The sequence below is a fragment of the Manis javanica genome, chromosome 8 (genome assembly GCF_040802235.1).
Source record: "Manis javanica isolate MJ-LG chromosome 8, MJ_LKY, whole genome shotgun sequence".
Taxonomy (NCBI): Eukaryota; Metazoa; Chordata; class Mammalia; order Pholidota; family Manidae; genus Manis; species Manis javanica.
The window spans coordinates 104143091-104164732 of record NC_133163.1 but is presented as its reverse complement, the minus strand read 5'-3'; the positions used below and the strand labels follow the sequence as shown (position 1 = coordinate 104164732).

Sequence of the window (21642 nt, the reverse complement as noted above, 5' to 3'; positions counted from 1 at the left end):
GCTTTTGGTAGTATTGGCATTTTAATGACATTAATTCTTCCAATTCATGAACATTAGATACCTGTCCATTTATTTTCTTTGATTTCTTTCATCAGTGTCTTGCAGGGTTCCGAGAAGAGATCTTTTGTGAGTTGAAACATTTCTTAAGTACATGTAAATGGCCAACATTCTTAGGTCCTACAGATGGTGCTGAAGGCCATTACCCCATTTAACAATGGGTCAGACTGATAGCAGTAATGATTGTAGGTCACATTTTTCCTGGTTGGCCCTATTTACAAGAATGGTGATTTCCCTGGGGGACTCACAATGAGTTATAAACATGTCCCTTTTGAAGTGCTCAGACTTAGAGACCTTGTGAGGTAGTAGTAGCAAAAGTGTTTAAATGGTAATGCAATTTACCCCAGCCCATCTTCAGCTCCTGTTTCCCAGGCGGCTCCTCACCTTTGAACGCTAGCTTGCTCCAACTTTGCTTATCCTCCCTGTGTGCCTGTACCCACTCCCCAGGATTCAATAATTGCCTTCTGAATGTAGTTTCAAAAATGACTGCTTTCTTCATTACATCTCCCATCTCCCAGTGGAAAAAGTCACTTGTATGTCCTGTGACTAACACTGACAGAAATAAATAAAACAGCTTTTATCATTTGCCTTAAAATAGCTCCCCATCTGTACTTCCACATCATGGTCAGGGGTGGACAGCATGGATCTGCAAGTTACCTACATTTATCATTCTTTCTCCTTTGCTTGCTTCATCTTATAATGGCCTATTGATTCTTCCTTCATGGTATCTCTCATAGTCATCCCTTCTTGTCTATTCCTGCTATTATTATACTTAGACTGTAAATATTTAAACTGCAAAATTATTTTCCAAAGGTTTTCCTTATTCCTTCCCTCCTATGCAAAAGCAGATAGCATAGCATGAGTGCTTTTTGTCAGCCTGTTTGGTCTCCCCTCCTTTTGGGCCCCCATTGACTACAGATTAGTCTCCATACTCCTGGGCCTGACCACCAAAGCTCTCCAAGTTCTGACTGCAGCCTATTCCTTCATCTCCCCTCCATCAATCCTCCTTACAGACTCTTTACTCTGGTGGTTAAACTCAGAGTCAGCCTGAGGACTGGTTAAAACACAGATGTTTGGGCCCTCCCCAAGGAGTTCCTAACTCAGTAGATCTGGGGGTGAGGCCAAAGGTTTTTCATTCCTAGGAAGTTCTCAGGTATTAATGGAGTGAACACCTGTGCCCTCCAGTTCATACACTGAAGCCCTAACTTCCAGTGTGACTGTATTTGGAGATGAGGCCTCTAAGGAACTGATTAAAGTTAAATGAAGTCAGAATAGTGGGGTCCTGACCTAAAGGATTAGCGTCTTTATAAGCTCCCCCCACCACACCATGTGAGGACACCATGAGATGTGAGCCGTCTGTGAGCCAGGAAGAAGGCTGTCACCGGAAACTGAACTGGCCAGTATCTCCAGCCTTCAGAACTGTAAGAAAATAAATTCCTGTGTGTTAGGCCCCCTGGACTGTGGCATTGTGTTGTGGTGAGCTGAGCTGATGATACGCCAAGCAATCCTGCCGCTGCTCCTGGGACCACACTCTGAGAAGCTCCTCTCCAGTCCTCCTTGATGGGTCTCCTTGTCAGCGTGGCCTGTGTGCCGTCAGACATGCCTTCCTCTTCTTACGCATCCTTCAAAGCCCTCATGGAGCCAGGCTTCTTCTCTGAAGCCTCTCAACTCTCCTGTCCACAGTAATTTCTCCCTCCTCTGAGAGCCATAGGACTTTGTCTTTAGATTCATCTAGTATTTAGTGTAAGCTACCTGGTATGATCTCTTCCCCTCCATACTGTTGTCTGACTTTCATTGCGAGCTCCTTAGAGCAGAGGGTTTTTCCTGTGTCTCATACCCGCATAGCACTTTGTGCATAGCAAGGGTTCAATAAAGAAGTGATTATTTGACAATCACGGCATATGTGGGGAAGAAGTCCATAGAAACTGCAGGTGTGACTCCTTCAAATGTCAGTGCCATAGGTTTCTCAATCCCCCTGAGAGCCACTTGGGAATGTGGAGGTACAGCACATGGTTCTTGGCTTCCTTGCCTAGAAAGCGGCATACTCAGTTCCCCTTTTATTGTGTTTGTAGAATAAAGAGGTGCTTTTCAGACAGTATATCTAATAATAATGGAATAAGAATTAAACATTTATCGAGAGATTGCTGTGAGCTAAGTGCTTCATGTATTACCGCTTGTGATCCTCCAAGCCACCCAAGGGACTTAGAAATTATTATGCTAACCACTTTACAGAAGGGAAAGTCAAGGCTTAGAGAGGTTAAGTGACATATCCAAGGCCCTACAACTGGGTGGGGGCAGAGCGCATGCTTGGGCCAGAACTGCACAACTGCACGGTTCCCGTTCCCATCTTAACCAGCATACCAATTTCTTGCTCCTTCTCCATAAATAAGCAGAATTTTATTTCAGAGGTTTATACAAGTTTGACTTCCAACCTTTAAAGACTTAGACTTACTATTTCCATGCTACTTAACACAGTTGATGTTTGTTTTTCTAAGATAAATCAAATACTTAATAACTAGGCTTAACTTCTAGTGCCAAGAGACACCTGAAGGAGAAACATACCCTATCTTTTCTCGGAAGTTAGTTATAAAGGGCACATGGAGGTTGTGAGGCAATTGTCTGTAGTTTTCAGTTAATGCCACTGACCCCACTGGTCATAAAACCTGTCCTCAGTGAATAAAAACAGGCATTAGGGCTCAGTGGGTCCAGAGAAATTATATCACCTTTTGCCTTCTTGACTCAGTGACTTGAAGAATGTTTTTCTGACATCTCAGTTTGTCAGCATTTCTATAAACTTCTCGAACAACTGATTCTAAACTATTTTACTTTCTGGTCAGACCCAAAACAAAAATAACAGCAATAACAAAAACATTGAAGAGTATCATAGTTACCCATACTAAGAAAGTTTTATACAATTTTTGAAAAGCTTTCTTTTATCACTGACTTAGGATTTGCTTAATTTTAATCAGTATATTACATGATCACTATGGTAAATTTCTTCATAAAATAAGATTATAAATTATTAAATTACATATGCACATATAATGTATATATATGTATTTAAATGTGTTTGTATGTGTTAGTTCCCACTCTAGACAGTTCTCCCACCCAAAAGAAATTTTTGAGATGTTTTGAATCCTAAGAAGAAAACTTAATTGAGCTGCTTAACCCAGCCCACAGATTTAAATTCAAAACCCTAAAGACTTCAAAATATACTACATTTAATTAATTATACCTCGGTATTTGATGAAGCTAATTTACTTTGTGTAGTAATGTGTGCTCTTCATATTTCTTTTTAACATAAAATTATTCAAAAAGAAATACCTGGACATTTTTGGATAATTTGAGAGTACAGGAAATTATAAACAGGCAGAAGAAAAAATCCACTATAATTTCACCACAAGGAAGTAAATATTGCCTTATTTTGGAATCCTGTAAATGAAATGTATCATCCTAAATTCTGTTAACAAGATGTATTTCACTAGCTCTCCCCTATTTCACTGCTCAATCACATCTCCCCACCACTTTTCCCACCAGCCAGCCTTCAACTTGTCTGCCTGCTTCCACCTTGTCTGCCTTCAGTCTTTTTGCCACATTGCACCCTTGCTTGAGCCACTTCAATGGCATTTACTGCTGTTAGATGAAATGGCTTTCTCAGAAGAGCACCCAGAGGCCATGTGGAATATCAGATCAATGATCTGAAGATCTCTGTCTGACATTTCAGGGTTGTTCTGAGACTCAAATGAGAAAAAAGTATTTATACCAGTGGAATCCTGCATAGCCTTTGAATGAGATCTGGTTCTCACCCAACTGAGAAAGGCAAAGATGCATCCCTCTGCCCCCTCACCCCCCGCATACACACACACACACACACACACACACACACAAGCATACACATACACACATAGACACATACACACACACAAATTATTAATTTAATATGGGTGTTATGAAAATTTTTTTAGAGCTATTCATGCCAAAAAAACAAATGAATTAACAATGAAGTATACCTGTTCTAACCTATAAATATGTATACTTAGATTAGTTACTTAGAATACATAATACTTATTAAGAATGGTAATCTCCCCATTGCATGACATCCAGCAAATACCTGCTTATTCTGTGCTGGGAGGACCCATTAAATTTTGCAAATGGTTTCACCAACAACTTCCAGTTGTCTCAATTTGACTTCAGGTTTCCAGAGAAGATGAGATTCTGGGCAAGGTACACTGTACTATGAGGAAGTAGGATCTGGAATTTTGATGTCCTGGCCAGAGTATAATGGAAATAGTCCTGTGAGTGAAGAGCTAAGGTACTCTTTTGTTCATTCTAGATAGCTCAGTCATCAAAATGCCATGTTTTCCCTCATTCCACAGAGAATTATAGTGATTATAGCTTATTTTAAAATGTTAATCTTTGAAGACCCAAATGAGAGCTGGCATGGAAGAAAGGTTAGCAAAGCCATGAAGATTTGCCTTTGTATCTGTCCAATACCCCTAGTCCATACAGTATGAGGGGCAGAAGGAGCTACGGGGTATGGGAGAGAGACTCATGGGAAAGCAACTTTAAGAGGCTTAGAGTCAAAGGACACCATCAGCCTGAAGGAACCATGCCTGCAGGGAGCTTGGAGGATGAACACCTGACCTCATTCTTTCCTTCCATGGAGCTTTGGAGGGGTTCCCTACTGGCTGAACCCATAGGAATCAGAGTGAGAGTCACTAGTTGCTATCCATACAGACTGGTCTCCGGGGCAGACAGTAGGGCCGGTCAGGAGGAGCAAATGGAAGACCTGCACTTCGGCCTTCCATTGTAGTTTATCTAGCACCAAGCCCAAAGACTGGCACATGGTAAATGCTCCTAAAAATGAGTAAAATGAAAGGGTATACAAGTGATTTCACTCAGATGTGGAGTTTAAGAACAAAGAAAAACTGAGGGAACAAAACAGCAGCAGAATCACAGAACCCAAGAATGGACTAACAGTTACCAAAGGGAAGGGGACTGGGGAGGATGGGTGGGAAGGGAGGGATAAGGGCAGGGAAAAGGGGGCATTACGATTAGCATGTATAGTGTGGCGGGGGGACGGGGAGGGCTGTGCAACACAGAGAAGACAAGTAGTGATTCTACAGCATCTTACTACGCTGATGGACAGTGACTATAATGGGGTGTGTGGGGGGGACTTGGCGAAGGGGGGAGCTTAGTAAACATAATGTTCTTCATGTAATTATAGATTAATGATAACAAAACAAACAAAAATAAAATGAAAGGGTATATGAATCTGTCAGTGGTCTAAACTGAACACAGAGTATTACATGTTTTCTTAGTAGCTTTTGAATGACATGGGACAGATTTAATAGAACAATATGATTTCAAGAGTTTGCTAAAAATTAGTAATCTTATCCTCTCCGTCTAACTTTATACACACACCTGTATATTTTTCCAGTGGCACTCACTATCTTCTACCTTGTTTGGAAACACTGAACAGTATCAGCCATCAAATTCTAAGCTTTTTTGCCTAAGGTAACACACATATACACATACACACACTCATATATATGAGTGTGTGTGTGTGTGTGTGTGTGTGTGTATATATATATATGTATATAGTTGTAATCCATACAGACTGGTGTCCAGGACAGAGAGTAGGGTGGGTCAGGAGGACTAGGGATATTAACAGCTAATATATATATATTATATATATATTATATATATATGTACATATATATATATATATATGTACATACACACATGCTTTGGATGCTCTGCAGTGTCTAACACAGGGTTGTAAACACACTTGATTTAAATAACAACTTGTTGAAATGCAATAGCATCAATTCAAACTGAGGACTATGTCATATTATGTAATTTTGAATTTCCTGCATTTAATTTTCTAATATTCACTTGTTCTAAAATTCACTAACTACCTACTTTTAGCACTCTACTAAGCACTTAGATTTCAAGAACGAGTAAGTAAGGTCCCAGTCTTCCTCAGGCCAACATTCAGTGAGGAGAGAAATATAAATTAGCAATAATAATATGACTCAAATTTATACTAGGGGAGTGTTACAAAATGGTATTTCTGCTGGTGGGGGACAAGGGTGAAGAGTAGAAGAGCATGAAATCTGTTAGAAAGGGTTTTGTGAAGGTAGGGTGCATTTTCAACTTGGATTCCTACAGTGTTATTACTTCCAGTTAATGTTCAAAAGGTGTCCTAGCCACTGAGCATGGCCAGTAACTTGCCAGAATGGGAGGGAATGAAAGGGAAGGACGAAGTTAGAAGTTTGGGGATATATAGTTTGTTGCTGACAGGAAAAAGAAGTATTAACTAAGAAATTATATCCTAAACAGAAGAAAGATTCAGTCAGCTAAAATGAAAATTACAAAAGATGAAGTAAATGTAGTTTTCAAAACTAGGGAGAAGGAAACAGGAGTTATAGGAAGCAGTGGTAATATTCTGACTACTTGAATGATTAAAATAAGTGTGAGATAATGGGAAGGAAGTAGCCTTTGCCACTTATCTATATGACTTTACCAAGTTCCTTAATCTATTTGTGACTCAGGTTCTTATTGGAGGAGTACGGATCATGTGACTGGGTGTGGCAGGATAATGAGGAGGAACAGCACAGTGGCAGACAGCGTGCCTCACTGCTGGGCGTCCCTGCAACCTTATCTAACACTGGCCATTTCTCCTTGGGAGTGGATTCAGTGTACTCAGAACCATATCACATTATCACATCACATGTATTAAAATTATTTGTATGTAGCTCTTTGATTACACCTAAGAGCCTCATCTAGCTTTGAATATCATAGGACGGATTCAATATATGAAGAACCAAATTTCATAAACGGTCCTCCATTTTTCCAGTTGTGCCTCTAAGAAATGCTAACTTCCTGTCCTGGAAGACAATTAATATAAGGATAAGACAGTGGCAGAGCTCTGTTGGGTGGGATTCTGAAAGCCTAATAGCTAAAATAAGCTGCTTCTGACTGTGCTTTCAAATCAGGATTAAATTGAAGATGGCCAAGTGGATTTTAATATTACTTGCCCACGTAAACTGAGTATTTTCACGTAAAATGCCGACTCCTCAGCATTTTCTTCCATAGGTGGCATCCAGTTGAAGCCTGTGGACCCTGGCCCAAAAGTTCATGTCTTTGTTTTGATGCTAATTCTTCTGCCAACTAGGTATTAGGAATGTTAGGTTCTACATTTCTGATAAGATAAGACCTTTTCCATAATGAGCCATTTCAGAAAAGAGTTTCTTTTCTTCTTATGGATATATCTTATATATAGTTTGAAGGACATAATTAGAGAGAATTAATGCTTTATATATAATTAATGTATTGAAATAGATTCAGATTCCAAAATGTTAACCAGTAGTTATCTGACTTCCATTTCAAATTAAAATACATTACCTCTACTTTAGGGGGGAAACAGGTCATTAAAATGACCAAAAGGACATGGTTTAAATTTTAAGAAACTTCAAATAAATGGGGACTCAAAGATTTTGCTCACAGAGAGTTTGAAAGAGGACAGATCATAGAATAAAAACATTTCAGTTCACATATTTTAATTCATATAGCATTAAATAAATATTTTTTATTTATGAGCCACTTGTAACTTAGACATAAAATACCCCTTTTGTCTGTAAAGCTTTTCAGTCAGGATCCTCATGCTGGAAGAAAAGCTCATATGAGGAAACAGAATACAATACAAAATAGCTCAGCCATTAATCATTCTGTACCCTCTTCCAAACTGTTATCCATTGAAAAAACTACTTTAAAGTTTTATGCATTTTTCAGTGTCTGCTATTGCATGAAATATTCAAAAACCCTTGGTGTAATGAAATAGCTGTTAGAAAGGTTTTTTATTTATTTTTTGATGATGAATAGTGTAATTAAGATGCAAGAAATGAATTCTGTACCCACTTCTAAAACTTTAAGTAACACATCCTTGAAAAACAACTACCCAGTTTAAATAATCAGATCAACTTTAAGAGGAAATGATAATTACTACAAATATTAAAATAATTTATAGTAAGTTTGCACAAACCTACCATGGTATTTCTGTATACTTCAATGGTGCAGAAATGTCCAAGGCACTTTTAACTATACTGATAAAAAATAAGGTAGCAAAACAAGCATTTTGTTTCTAATAAAAATATACTATGAGCCAGAGACGGGTAAGATTCCTCAAGGGAGGAACAACCTAAGACAGGCACAGTCGCAGGGGGGCCATTAGGTGAGAAATTGGGGATCAACAGAGGTGAGGCTTAGAAACTCACCCCCCCTGTTTTGAGAGAAATCTTCTGCATCCATGGATATTTTATTGCCCTTGTCTAGCTTGGATTAATACTTAGTCTACAGGCACACACCTGATCATCTACATTTGCTCTCTTACAACACTAAACTATGTTTTCTACCTTTATCTTGCATCTACCTACCACTTCAGCATTTTATTAAAAAAATAATAATAATAATAATAATAATAAAGGGAGAAATGTGGGATCCACATATAAATCAAGTATAAAAATCAAACGAATATTCATATTTGACCTGATTGTTTATAGTTCATAATGCGTGATCAAAACCGAAAGTTTCTGTGATGACTGCCCTTGCACTGTTCACCATGTAAGAATTTATTCACTATGTAAGAATTCGTTCACCATGTAAGAACTTGTTCGTTATGCTTCAGAAGACTGGAGACTGATGAGAGTTAGGCTTGGGGTGGATTAATGATTGTGCATTGAGCATTGACCCCCCTATACAGAATTTTATTGTTGTTAACAACCATTTGATCAATAAATATGAGAGATGCCCTCTCAAAAAAAAAATGCTATGGATGTGCTTGACATACTGGGACAGCTTCTGCATCCTGGACAGTTTCTGCATACAGAACATCTTTCTCTTTCTGCCACCTCATGACTCAGTTTACCCGCTGACCCTTCTGCCTTTACTGTCTTCTCAGGTCAAATTTTCTCTGTGCTAACCTGACCTATGTTGCATTATTTCTCACTTCTTAGTCTATTAGTAGAGCAAGATATCCCATTTCAGCATTATACTGCCATTTGGAGGCAGATAACACTTTGCTGAGAAAGCTATCTCGTGCATTATAGGATAGCAGAGTAGCTTCCCTGGTTTCCCCCCACTAGACACAAGTAACATGACCATCACTCCAAGATGTGACAGCTAAAGCCTTTCAGATATTGTCAAATGTCCCCAGTGGGACAAAATCACCCCTGCTTGAGAACTACTATTTTAGGAGAACTGGTGTAGATAATATTATGTTCAGTTTGAATATATGCCTTGTATGGGACTTTATTCAGAGGTGATGCTCAATAAATATTTGTAAAGTGAATGCAGAGTAAGATGGCATTTTATTACTGCAGTACATTGCTAGAATAATAAACATGTTACTCATAAATTGAACTCTCAGTTTCAGTCTAGGACTTAAGAATACATCTAAATCTATGTTGGATTTGTTTATTTTCCAATATTTGGAATAGAAAGAGGAAAGAAGACAGTGTTTTTCCACATTGACAGGTCTCCTGGGAACTCTGTGGGTTCATAAATTTCTAGTGGGACTCAATTCATTGCAGTTTTCTTTCCTTTCTTTTTGTTTTTTAACTACTAAAGAAAAATGACATCTAAATATATTCTATAAAAAGAAAAAAGAAGGGGGAAAGCAAGGTGACAATGGGAGAGAAAGGAGAAAGCAAAACAGAAAGATGAAAGAAAGAATAAATGAGCAAGATACAGCAGACTTTTTATACTTATGAACCCATTCATGAAAAAGCTGAAATAAAATATTTTAAAGGAGAGTATATCTTTAAATTTGAAGATGGTAAAAATTAATTTGATTAATTGTCACTGTTTTTTCCTTATGTTTAATATTACAGTTAATTTTCAGAGCTACACAAGGAAGACAAACAGAAAAGGTGTGAGAAAGAAAATTTAACAAATGAAAGTGAAAGAAGAAAATGGAGTAAGGGAAGACTTTATGAGAATAAAGCATTCATATTGTACTTCTTTTGAACAGCACACTTAGATTACTAGAGGGTCCCAAGTCCTTTACACATGTTACAGACTCATTAAATTGCACGTGAATAATGATTCAGTAGTTCTAATAATTTCCCTGTAGAGTATGAGTTAGAAATCAAGGCAACAAAAAATATCACTTCGTGGTTTACTGATCATAAAGGAAATGAAGCACATAAAATTTTTTCTAAATAATGCTTCTTGTTTATAAGTCAAATTTTGTACTCCTAACTTAAGAAATCATAAGAGGAAAAGGTCAAATAATGGAGAAATATTTATTCACGGTGTATGGACTTTATCATCAGGAAGATATACTAATAGTTAAAACCACAGAATCTAGATCTAGACCAGCTGGATTAGAATCTGGCTCACCACTTCCCAGCAATGTGACCCTGGATTTAGGCTTCCCCACAAGCAGAACCTGAGACAAGCCTTCAAGGACAAATGGCCCAGCTTGGAAGGGACCCCTCTGAGGGGCACTGAGCTCCATCTCACGGGGGAGCTCTGGAGTTTGAGTAAAACACACATCAGAGCTGTCCCAACTGCGGTGGCTGAAGTTTTTGTTTTTGTTTTTTGTTTTTATTTTATTTTATTTTTGCTATCATTAATCTATAATTACATGAAGAACACTTTGTTTTTCTAACCTGCCAGCTTCCTGCCTTTCACTGGTTTCCAGCTGCTCCCTGGAGCACCAGCTCTCTGACACGCCGTGTACCCTGACAGGGGCCAAGCGTGCTCCTCAGGCAGAAAGCAGCTGGGGTTTGCAGTGCACAGTATGAGCTTATATTTCAAATCATTTGAAAGATACCGTAACACCAATTTGGTCTTGTAAAGTGAACAGTCATGGGTACTTGATACTGTGCTTAGTCCTAGAAAATTATTAATTGCAACAATATTTACACTGGAAACTGAGACTTAATTTGGTCATTTTGGAGTCATTAAACTACCAGGACAAAAAGGGATAGTTGATCCTACTATCAATTGTTAACGCTCATCCGCAGAGAAGAGTACCAAGGAATCCACAGGGTGAAACCTAGTTTCCCTCTTTCAGCAGGTCCAGTGTCAAATGTTCATAGAAGAGCATAGCACCCCACATAAATAAGACCTTTGAAAATTCAACTTTTCTGTCATTAAAGAGCCCTGGAAGTTGAAGTTCCTTTGAAGCCAAAGGGAATGTGCACTGGACAGAGGAAGTCATAAATACAAACCATGACTTAGGGTCTGTTATAGAAATGAACATGTAACCGCTACTATATTTTATTTTTTATTTTATTATAAATAATTCTAATATTCAGCTAATATTCATCTTCTCTCTCCTTTCTTTTACTACCTTATAAAGCATGTAGTGTTACTAACTTAATTATTTAGTCTATGTTAATAAATATTGAGATGGGACTGTGATAGAATTAGGAGAGGGGATGAATGTAAGCTCAGAAATCCTGCATCCATTAATTGATGAGATGTTGGCTTGAGCAATGTTTTCATATTAGGTGGTAACATTCTTCCCCACCCACCTCCCCCAGTTTGGAAGTACAAATACCTATTTGGGCAGTTGGAGAGAATTGTAGAGAGAGAGCAGGTGACAGTGGAAAAGCCCCCATTATAGCCGAAGGTATGGAAAGAATGTATGAGCTCAAGTGGACCCCCTCCTTCAGACCCAGTCATGCCTGGTGGGGGGCAATAACGTGGATGATGGAGTGGGTAGGGAGGAGGTTGAGGTAGTTGCCACAGAGCTTGAAGGTAGAAAATGCAAAATTGTTTCCTATCTATATCCTGCTAATTTCAGTTATGAAAAACACACACACAAAAAAATGGCATTCAGAGAAAGCCAGTCAAGGAGAGTATAAAAAGAAAAAAAGTCCAAGACTAAAATAAGAATTGTTAAATTAAGGGATTATTGGGATTATGGATCCTCTTATCCACCCCCTTAAGCTTTTTAACATTGCCATATAATACATACACGTGCCAAGTTCCACGTACCAAAATTAACATACACATGTACTTTCCTGGTGTGACATCTATGCTAAAACATGGGCTGTGTGTATGTGTGTGTGTATATATACATATAAATGTATACCTATAAAAGCCTAATGAATGTTTTATATACTCATATTCTCTAAAAATAAAGCCACAAGTCTATATGATGTATTAGAATTACATTTATATTTATAAAGTTCAGAAAAATCTTGAAGGCTCATGGATTCAGGATTCAGGGAGCAATGTTCTGCATATTTCTGTGTCTTGACAACCCCTTATGAGCTCAACTCTTGTCCTTTATGAAACCATCCCAAGGTGTACCCTTTGTTTGCAGATCACATTAAAAGGAGTATGTGTGCCTTTAATTGGAGACTATCAGAAAGCACAAACTGTTAAAAGATAGGCCAAGCACCTACCTTGGCACTATCTTTGATGTGGTTAGAAAAAATTAAAATATCCATGGAGAAAAAGACAAGTCTGGAGCATTTTCAGCACAGGAAAACACATGTGTATGCTTTCTTTTCTGAGATTCCATCATAAATGAAGAAAGTGTCTTCTTGATTATTTATATAATTTCTGCGGGGCAATTTATTATGTTTTAGGGTTTGAGCCTGCATTTGGCTCTCTCTGACTCATATGACATTTTTAATGATCTCTCAGAAATGCCAGATCTTAAATGTACACAGTTACTAAAATGGAAGAAATCACAAATCAACTTGAAAGAAAGTTTGATTAACAGTAATATCCTAGAAGCTTATGAACTAGGAAACTTGCCACATGAAACAGATCTGAGTTTCCAATAAAATACTTTCCTCTTGGCCCATTTCAAACTTAAAGTTAGCATTTCTCTTATGTAAAATTAGGACACAATGAAATTTCCCTTCTGGAAACCCCAGAGAAGATATTACATTGGAAGTCAGGATTTGGGGAATTATTATCATATTTTAGAAGTTACCAAGACTAGCATACACTTCTGTACTGAATTATAGAGATTATCACAGCCATGGATATTCAAAACTACATTTTACTAAATTTTATGAAGTTAGATTCACCAAGAGAAAGCCATCCCACACAGTTTTAGTATTAAGCATACCCTAGCATTATTGAAATTATAATAGTATAATTTATAAGTGCTGAAAAAATTGCTAGTTTTCTATTAACCATAATCCTCCATTCTCCCATTGATACTTTAATTTATTGTAGTAAAAACTACTACTATTTATAATATTCTTATGTTGAATTTAGTTGTGTTCAGTTTACTTTATTCCCACATACAGTGTTACTTACTCTGTGAGATTTGAGTGTCTATGAATTTCCTTATCAAGGCATCAGTAGTTTGGGTATAAAGACTGAGAGCATATCTCAGAGACTGAAGATCTGGGCTTTTCTCCAAGAAATTCTTTTTCAGGCCATTTCCTCCCGCATGAAAGTATTGCTAAAAAAAGGAAAAAAAAGTAATGTAAGCAGAGGCATTTAGGATGAGGTATTGGAGGAGGGATTTTATTGCTGTAATAGTGAAGCTCAAATGGAATGATTATGATATGGTCATTATAAGGTAGGTACAAAGAAATAGCCCTAGCACATCCCAGGCCCCAGATCCTTGAAGCTTAAGACTTTTCTTCTCATTTAAAACTTCAGTTAAGCAAATGGAATCATGAATATGCTGTGGTCACATTGCTTATAGAACGACAGGTTTGGATAACAACCAAGTTGGTTATTGACTTTGTTCTAGAGCATGTGAGAAATATTTGGAGTTGTCAAAATTTCAAAAAGAAGGTAACTCCTGGTCACATACTTTCTAGGCACTAATTTGCGATTCTAGGCCAGATGCCTGGTGCTCCACCTTCCGCATGTTCTAATTACAAAACGGTGCAGATATAGACTATCATAAAGATGCAGAGGGGTCCTTAGAAATCCAACATCCCCTGAACCTTGTGTATGATGAATGTAATAAAATACAGAAGGTATTTTTTTGGCTGTTGGTATCCAATAAACTCAAAACATTACAATATTTATAGGTAAGACAATAGAGAAGACATATGTCTGTTGACAATAAATATGGACATTAAGGGAATGTTAGCATTTTTCACAGTGCAAGTATTATGTGCAGACTTCACTTTGGAAGGCAGAATATCTAGAAATATGTCATATACTAAGGATGTTTTCTCCTAACCATTTATAGATGGTAATGTATTCATAGTATTAAAGTCAGATAAATTATTCTCTGTCTCTGTACTAACAGTGCTAAATTACACATATATTGCAACCTGGCTCACTATGATCTACGATTCTCAGAGAATGATGTATTTTGAAAAAGCTCAATAAATTACTCTGATACATTCTTCTAAATGGATATGTGTCATCCCTTTATCCCACTCTAAATATTTCTGAGGTAATACAATTCAATGAACTGAAAAACCTTAATTATCCTAATTTTCTTCCTTATTCAAGGGTAGATGCAGAAAAATATTCTGGTTATTTGTAAGCATCTGAATATACTCCCAAGGAGTGTAATATAGAGAAGATTCAGAATAGTAGGTAATGGAAATACAAGCCTGAAAAAAGATTGCTACAATTACACCCTCCCCAAGGAAAAAGAGACCTACAGCCACTTAAAGTTCATTGATTGATTGATTCTAGGTGGGTCACAGTGAAAACACAAGTTGTGCCGAAAGCTGTCTATGACTATGAAGGGGAGGCATTGAAAAATGGGAAACACCTTTTCTTACTTTTTAAGAGATGACAAAGATGTAATACTTGAAATTCTTCTATGCCTTGGTCTTATAAAGATGTTAAAATATTTTCAAACATAGAAAGTATTTATTGAGGACTGAGTCCAGAATTGTTTTGGGTGCCTTGGTAGATGAAAAAGAAAAGATAGTTCCTGTCATCAGGAAGCATGATATTTATAGTGGCAAAATATTAAATGGATGTACTGAGAGGAGTACTTTCTTCTAGAGGAGTGCGGGGTGCTCTCTGGAGGTCTGTTCACATAATGAACCAAAAGCCATCAAATGAAATAACTCGCCCTGACTGTAAGAGGAACTGGACCTCTTACTTACAAACTGGACCAGGAATAGGATGAGTCTCTGGCAGGAACACATTTTCCCTCTTGGTGCTTCTCAAAAGCCCAGTCTTAGCAAACCTGAGCATGAAGACTAGAAAATCACAATAAAAAGAAGTACAGGAAGAAACGCAGTGAAGATGTGCTGTTTCATGGGACTGTAGAGAGTTGTCAGAAGAAATTGTGAAAGACTTTGAAATGGACAAAAAAGATCAGTGGGTGTTCTGTCTAGTGTACCCATCTGGGTTATCTTGGCTTTTCACTGTCCTGAAGCTATATTTAAAACTCTGTAAATGGTAGAAAGTGAATAATAATGTAAATTACTCTCGTCTATACAAATGCAAATTAATTATTTCTGGTGGCATGCAACTGTTCTGTGGATAAATCTGTTTTGCCTCTATTTGTAAATTTACTTCTGCTTCCTTATTGCTTCTCCTGAATGTGTGGTTCCTGGAGTTCTCCACTGAGTTAGTTGTAAGATCTTACTGGTTCCCTCACTAATTGATGAGATAAATAACATTTTGACAAGTCTTATAACTGTATGACGGTCATGATTATACTCTTTTAAAAACTGTTCTTCTTTAACAGGGTTATATAAAGTAGCGTGGTGACAGCATTCATAAGGATGACCATAGTTTTTACTGTCTTAATTTGTGAGGGTAGGACCATGGGCTTTTGGCTCACCCTGCAGCCGCAGCAGTGGTGGGGTCTGTCTTCCTGCCTGTTATCTTTCCCTCTGTCCCTAGATAAATACTCATTAAACCTTTATCATGAGCCAGACATCATACTGCATACCAAGGATATGAAGCAAAATTGGCCCAGAAATTGTTCTCAAAGGGATTATAATCTGGTAGGAAATGTAACCAAAATATCAATGAATGACTGGAGGTGGCAAACAATCCTACTGGGGAAGGAGTCAGTAAAGGCATCTAAAGAGGTGACTTTATTTGTATTCATCAGTTTATTAACACTTGTATTTTTAACTTTAGCAGCTACAAGATAATTCACTACTGTGGAGAAGAGAATTCTACTAGGTAACCATGAGAAACTCTAGGGACTCCCAGCACTACTTCAGAAAAACTGGGGTAGTTGTAGTTCTCATAATATATTTATTTGGTATAGTTTTAAAAAATACACTATTTTACTACTGTTACTCTATCCTCATCTCTAAATTTATGCTGCCTGGACACCAGAAAGTGCCTCTAGGCAGTAGAGGCCTAGAGAAATTAAGAGTTAAGAGATGACATTGTATTCTTTGAGATTCACAATGCTTGTTAACATATTAAAGGCTCTGAGACCCACTGTAGTAATGACATCTGTTTAACCTCTAATTAACATACCTGGTTCTTAAAATCATTTATCTATAGGACAGTCACCATACAGGACATCTGTTTATACTATTGGGGCACAAGTGTTCCATGAGATATGATTTAGGAAATCCTAGGATAGAAGAATGTGACTGTCTTTAACTGAGATCTTTCTGAGGTTCTCAAAGGCTTCATGGAAGAGAATTAGAGTTAGGCTATGAAGGCATTAACTATGTATTTGTTCTGGAAACCTTCTAAAAATTTTATAGGAAGATATGATTTTAATAGGTAGGATTTGTAGGCTTCTGGGACATGGGGAAGGAATCAAATAAGGTATGAGTTTGCTCTGGAGGAAAGCTTAAAGGGTATCCCTAGAATTTAGGTTAGGGTACTGAACTTCTTCCTTTTTAGCCATAGAGTATTCTGAGTCATTCTACTAAAGCCTCTAACAGAAAATAGCAAGTGATTAGTAGAAGAATCGTAAGGGCAAAAATTACGCCTTTATCTTTTGAGTGAAGATGTTTCAAGACAAACCCAGGACAGAAGGTAGCAATGTTAGAAGAGAAAGCAAGTTGCAAGATGCTGAGAATGAAAGCCTCCAGGTCAGTGAAGACAGATAAATAGCACATGCAACAGGCTCCTCACTTGAAAGAATAAAGGAGATGATTTCTATGGTTATGTGAATACAAACTTGATGAAAACGCTACTTTGCGGAAGCTTTTCACACATAGTGTTCAGAACCAGCGCGAGTTCTCCGGAGAAGGTGGGTCTGTTTATCTCACCAGCAGATAATCAGGAGAAAGGGGCACAGGCAGCTTGGCATTCAGGGATTTGGTTTTGTCTCTTTGCAAGTGCCCCCTAAAGGAACAGCAGAGTAGAATTTGAATTTTGCTGAGGCTTGGGTTTGAAGGATATAAATGTGGGGCTGATGCGTGGGAGGGCATGTCTTCACTGTTAAACAAAACCCACTACCCACAGCTGCAGCTTAGTTGATCTTCATTCATTATAGTAAGGATGACAGAGAAAAGGAAAATATTTTGTGGAGGAATTATATGCTAGAGAGGAATTTGTGAATGTGGGTTTTAAAGTTTTCTGAATGTTGCTGTCATGAATATAAAAAGTAAATTTATCTCCATTGGTTTTAAACAAACAAACAAAAACTGGGACTGTTTTATTGTTTTTTGGCAACCTGTAGCATAAGCCAAGAATCTCCAGTTTGATCTCTTCAGATGTTTAACTTAGACTGGTGCAAATTAGTAGAAAATAGTTGGCAAAATAAGTTGGAACAGGTCATTTCCATCTCCTTCAAGAAAGGAATTTTCAGTCAGAGAATGTGGGAGAAGTTGGCATAGTGCTTTGAAGGATGAGGATTTCAGCTGGATGACATTCTATCTACACTCGGCCCTGTCCTGGCTGATACTTGCACCAAAGAAAGCATGTTTTTGACACTGGATGACAGAATCTGGATTCAGAAAGGTTGTGGCAGTCTGGGATGGTGGGTCAACATCTACAAATTGGGATGACAGAGAAAAGGAAAATACTTTTATTCATGCTAAAATGTTTACTGTAAAGTACAGAAGGAGGGTAACTTGGCTTTACATCAGTAAAATTTTAAAAGCTGTAAAGCTTTCTTTGCTCTCAATTTTAACATTATTTAATAAGTGATGGGGCAGCTATCAAAGCTAATGAAATCTGATCATGCATTAGTGGAGGTACACAGGTCAATCAAAGGGTGTGATAGAACAACATTCTGTGCTGGTTAGAACATATCTGGAATGTTAGGGTCATTCCTAATTCATTCTTAGGCTTCATCATTATAAGAAATATGAAAAAGTAGGGGGCATCCAGAGGTAAAGGACCAGAATTTTATAAAGTCTAGCAGGCATGCTATTCAGTAAATTGCTGCAGACGACGTGGGGCAGCATTTTAGTTTTCTCTGATATCTTAAAGGCTATCACATGGATAAGGATATTTGATTATAGTAGTTTCAAAAGAAAGGAGGATGATCAATGCATGGCTAGAGGTATGAGGGAAGCAGATATTGGTTCGATATAAAGACACGCTTTCTAAAAATAAGTGCATCTTAAAATTAATATGCTACTTGTGAGTTAGTGAGTTCCTATTGCTGGCCATTATTATGTGGTGGCCGGTTGACCATGGGCCAGCAACACTCTAGATGGACTCTCTCCATATGAACAGGAAAGGGAAGATGTTGGGTTATATTTCCAATTCTGAGATTTTAGAATCCTTTTCATTTTTTTGACTCTCTGCTTTTTATTTTTAAATGTGCTAGAAAATGTATTTCTTCATCTTTACTCTCTGTCATGTGATTTTTGCATAGATTATTTAACTTCATAGAGTATCAGTTTATTCATGGTAGCAGAAATATACGCCCTCCTTGACAGTGGTGTAAAGATGACATGCATTACTCCATCAGGAACAGCTTTGTGAACTGTAGAGTTATTTTAGAGTTTTTTCTACTTGTAAGACATCATTGGTAGCAGGGCTGCAGTTTGGGGGGTTATTGCTTCTAGTGTCCAGGTATTTATTTCATGTTCCAGCCCTAGTACCCAGGTATTATTTCATGTTCCTGCCACCATATCTGATTCCAGTGTGGCAATAAGGAAAAGTTTTCCTGCCTGATTTGCCTTTTCCCCAGTGGAACCATGCTTTTCCAGCCCCTTGGCTGGAAGCGCTATCACCCTGGGCTCCTCCCTCCCACTTGGCCCAGTTGCCAGTGACTCTCCACCTTGTGTCACGTCTATCGACCTTTTATTTGGTATTCCTAAGGCCACCACCCTGGGGATAGCCCTCATCACCTTATGCATTAAGTAACAAATGACTGATTTCTGTGACTACAGTCTTGAACCGTTCAATCCATTTTGTACCTGCTGATAAGATTTCCATTTCTAAAATGGCACTTTTAGCATGCCATGTATTTTCAAAATTATCAATGGCTCCTCTTTTATAGAATACACTGGGTGGAAAAGGACTTCTGTATTTTCAACCCAAACATTTCCTGTAACCTCACTGCTGCTTCACTACGCAAACCTCCAGGGCAGTCTATGCCAGTCCACAGAGTGGTCTGGTCACTGACTCCCAGCCCTCTGGCCTCATGCCTTTCCATGATGAAATCCTCTCTCCCTGGTAATGTTCAAGCCAGGAACACGGTTGCCACACTCCAAGCAAAACTTGTCTTTCCTATCTAGCCTGTGATCTCCCACCTGCCCTTCAACACCACTCCCTCAGCTTCTCCTGATGGCTTCAGCTCACAGTGGCTGCTCACTTCTCTAAATCCTTCCTAGTTTTTCACCTGTGCCCCTCAGCTGGCATCCATATCTTCCTATTCCATATCTTACACTGTTATCTTGTAAGTTAACGCATATCACTATTTAATTATTAATGTGCCTTTTCCATTTTTTAATCTAGACTAGAAATTCCTTGAGAAAAGAAACAGGGCTGCTTCCCAGAGCAGGGTCTCAAGGGGCACTGAGGACTCTGAGGGACCTTGTGCCCTTCCAGTGGGAACATGCTGTGCGCAGGAAGCCAAAAGGCCAGAGGGCAAAGCCTTAAGGACCATTGCTTGGGGCAAAGAGTCAGATTTATTAGTTAGGTTCATTGGAAGAGAATGAAGGATCTATTAGCGAAGGAGGAAAAAAAGTGGTTACAGTAGAGCGTGGGTTTCACAGTAGACAGAGGCTCCTCCAAAATAAACCAGCCCTCAGACACTATGATAGTTACATTTATGAAGAGCTTTGTACATGACAGACGTGTTTTGCTTTTCGTGTGATAATGCATTTATTTTTCTCATGATAATCCCTTAAATCCTATTATTCCCACAGGAGAGGACAGTAACTTGAACACTCCAGTTTGTGTCTCTAAATCACTCTCTACCTGATACTCTAATTGCTAGTAGTATAATTCCCCACACAGTTTCAAATATTTCATTCACATTTGTATTTACATCTATCTTCTGATATTTATAAAGGTTTCCACCTAATACAGTAATACAGTGGCTTCACTAATTAAAGGGTGATTGATGAGAAGCACTATTATTACAGCTGAGTGAGGGTTGGAAAGAGATATTTATGAAGTATTTTCTTTATCTTGGTCTGTTCCTTGTATTCTTCATGAAACTGCAAAAAATAAAGCACAAGCACAGGCCTGACTGTGATTTGTGAGGGAAAAAATAGTACTTCTAAATATTAAATCAGAACAAATATTGCCTGCATGCTTAGCAACCCATTCCTTTTATAATCCCAATAAAAACTCCCCCTTACTTCCTCTAATGCTTCTCATTTGTCATATATTAGAAGATTTGATCTATTTTTACTGACTGATGGAACATACTAATGTGTCTTTGCAAGTTTGCAAAGAGAAGTTACTTTTTGGTCATATATGCTATTTTGGTAGCAATTTCCCATCATCACTTTTTCCTTCCAATATCTGTATGATACTTTAAAAAATCCATGCAGATAATTTATTTTGCAAACTTAGATGTAGTTAATTATACCCTGCCTTTCACAGCTGGGGTTTCCCTTTTTTTTAGAAATTATGTGATAGATATTTTAGAAATTTTTTCTACCACAGCTGGAGTCCCCTTTTATACACAGAATCAGAATTTGTTACTCCTTTCCTTTTGCCAGCAAACTGAAGTTAAAACTCTTCACCTTGGTGTTTAAGCTTCAGCATTGTGGCTCCAATCCATTGTTCTTTGTCTGTTCCCTGTAATACTCAACCAGTCACGAAGTTTTTAGGCTAAACCATACCTTCTCTCATTTCACTCCTGCTTTTCTATAAGCCTGCAATGACTTCCCCCCAATTCAGCCTTTAAACCCCAAAACTTCCTTCTCCAAAAAGCTTTCCCCTGCCGACATGGAGAATTTATCATCCTCTCTGCCCTCCCCAGTACTTAGCCCACAGCTCTTTTATCAACTGTAGGTTTTTGTTTGTAAGTCCAAAAAGCTTTCCCCTGCCGACATGGAGAATTTATCATCCTCTCTGCCCTCCCCAGTACTTAGCCCACAGCTCTTTTATCAACTGTAGTTTTTGTTTGTAAGTCAAGAGTCAAGATTTCTCTTATCTCCAGCTATATCTTCCCTTCTCACCATATTTTCTACCTAGAGGCTTTCAATGATTTCCAAATTACAGAACTCCAAACTAGATAGGTTATTTTGTCCTTCCCATGAGCAGATGAATTTTAAA

At 38.0% G+C, this 21642-nt stretch overlaps 1 protein-coding gene across 1 annotated transcript in view; it reads right to left on the bottom strand.

Annotated features, from left to right (window-relative positions):
- UNC13C (unc-13 homolog C) overlaps nt 1–21642 on the bottom strand; it is a 539874-nt gene that overhangs the window by 34932 nt on the left and 483300 nt on the right. Inside the window, exon 29 of the mRNA XM_073211882.1 lies at nt 13354–13501. Within this exon, the coding sequence (XP_073067983.1) occupies nt 13354–13501 (148 nt within the window). The remainder of the gene's footprint in view (nt 1–13353; nt 13502–21642) is intronic.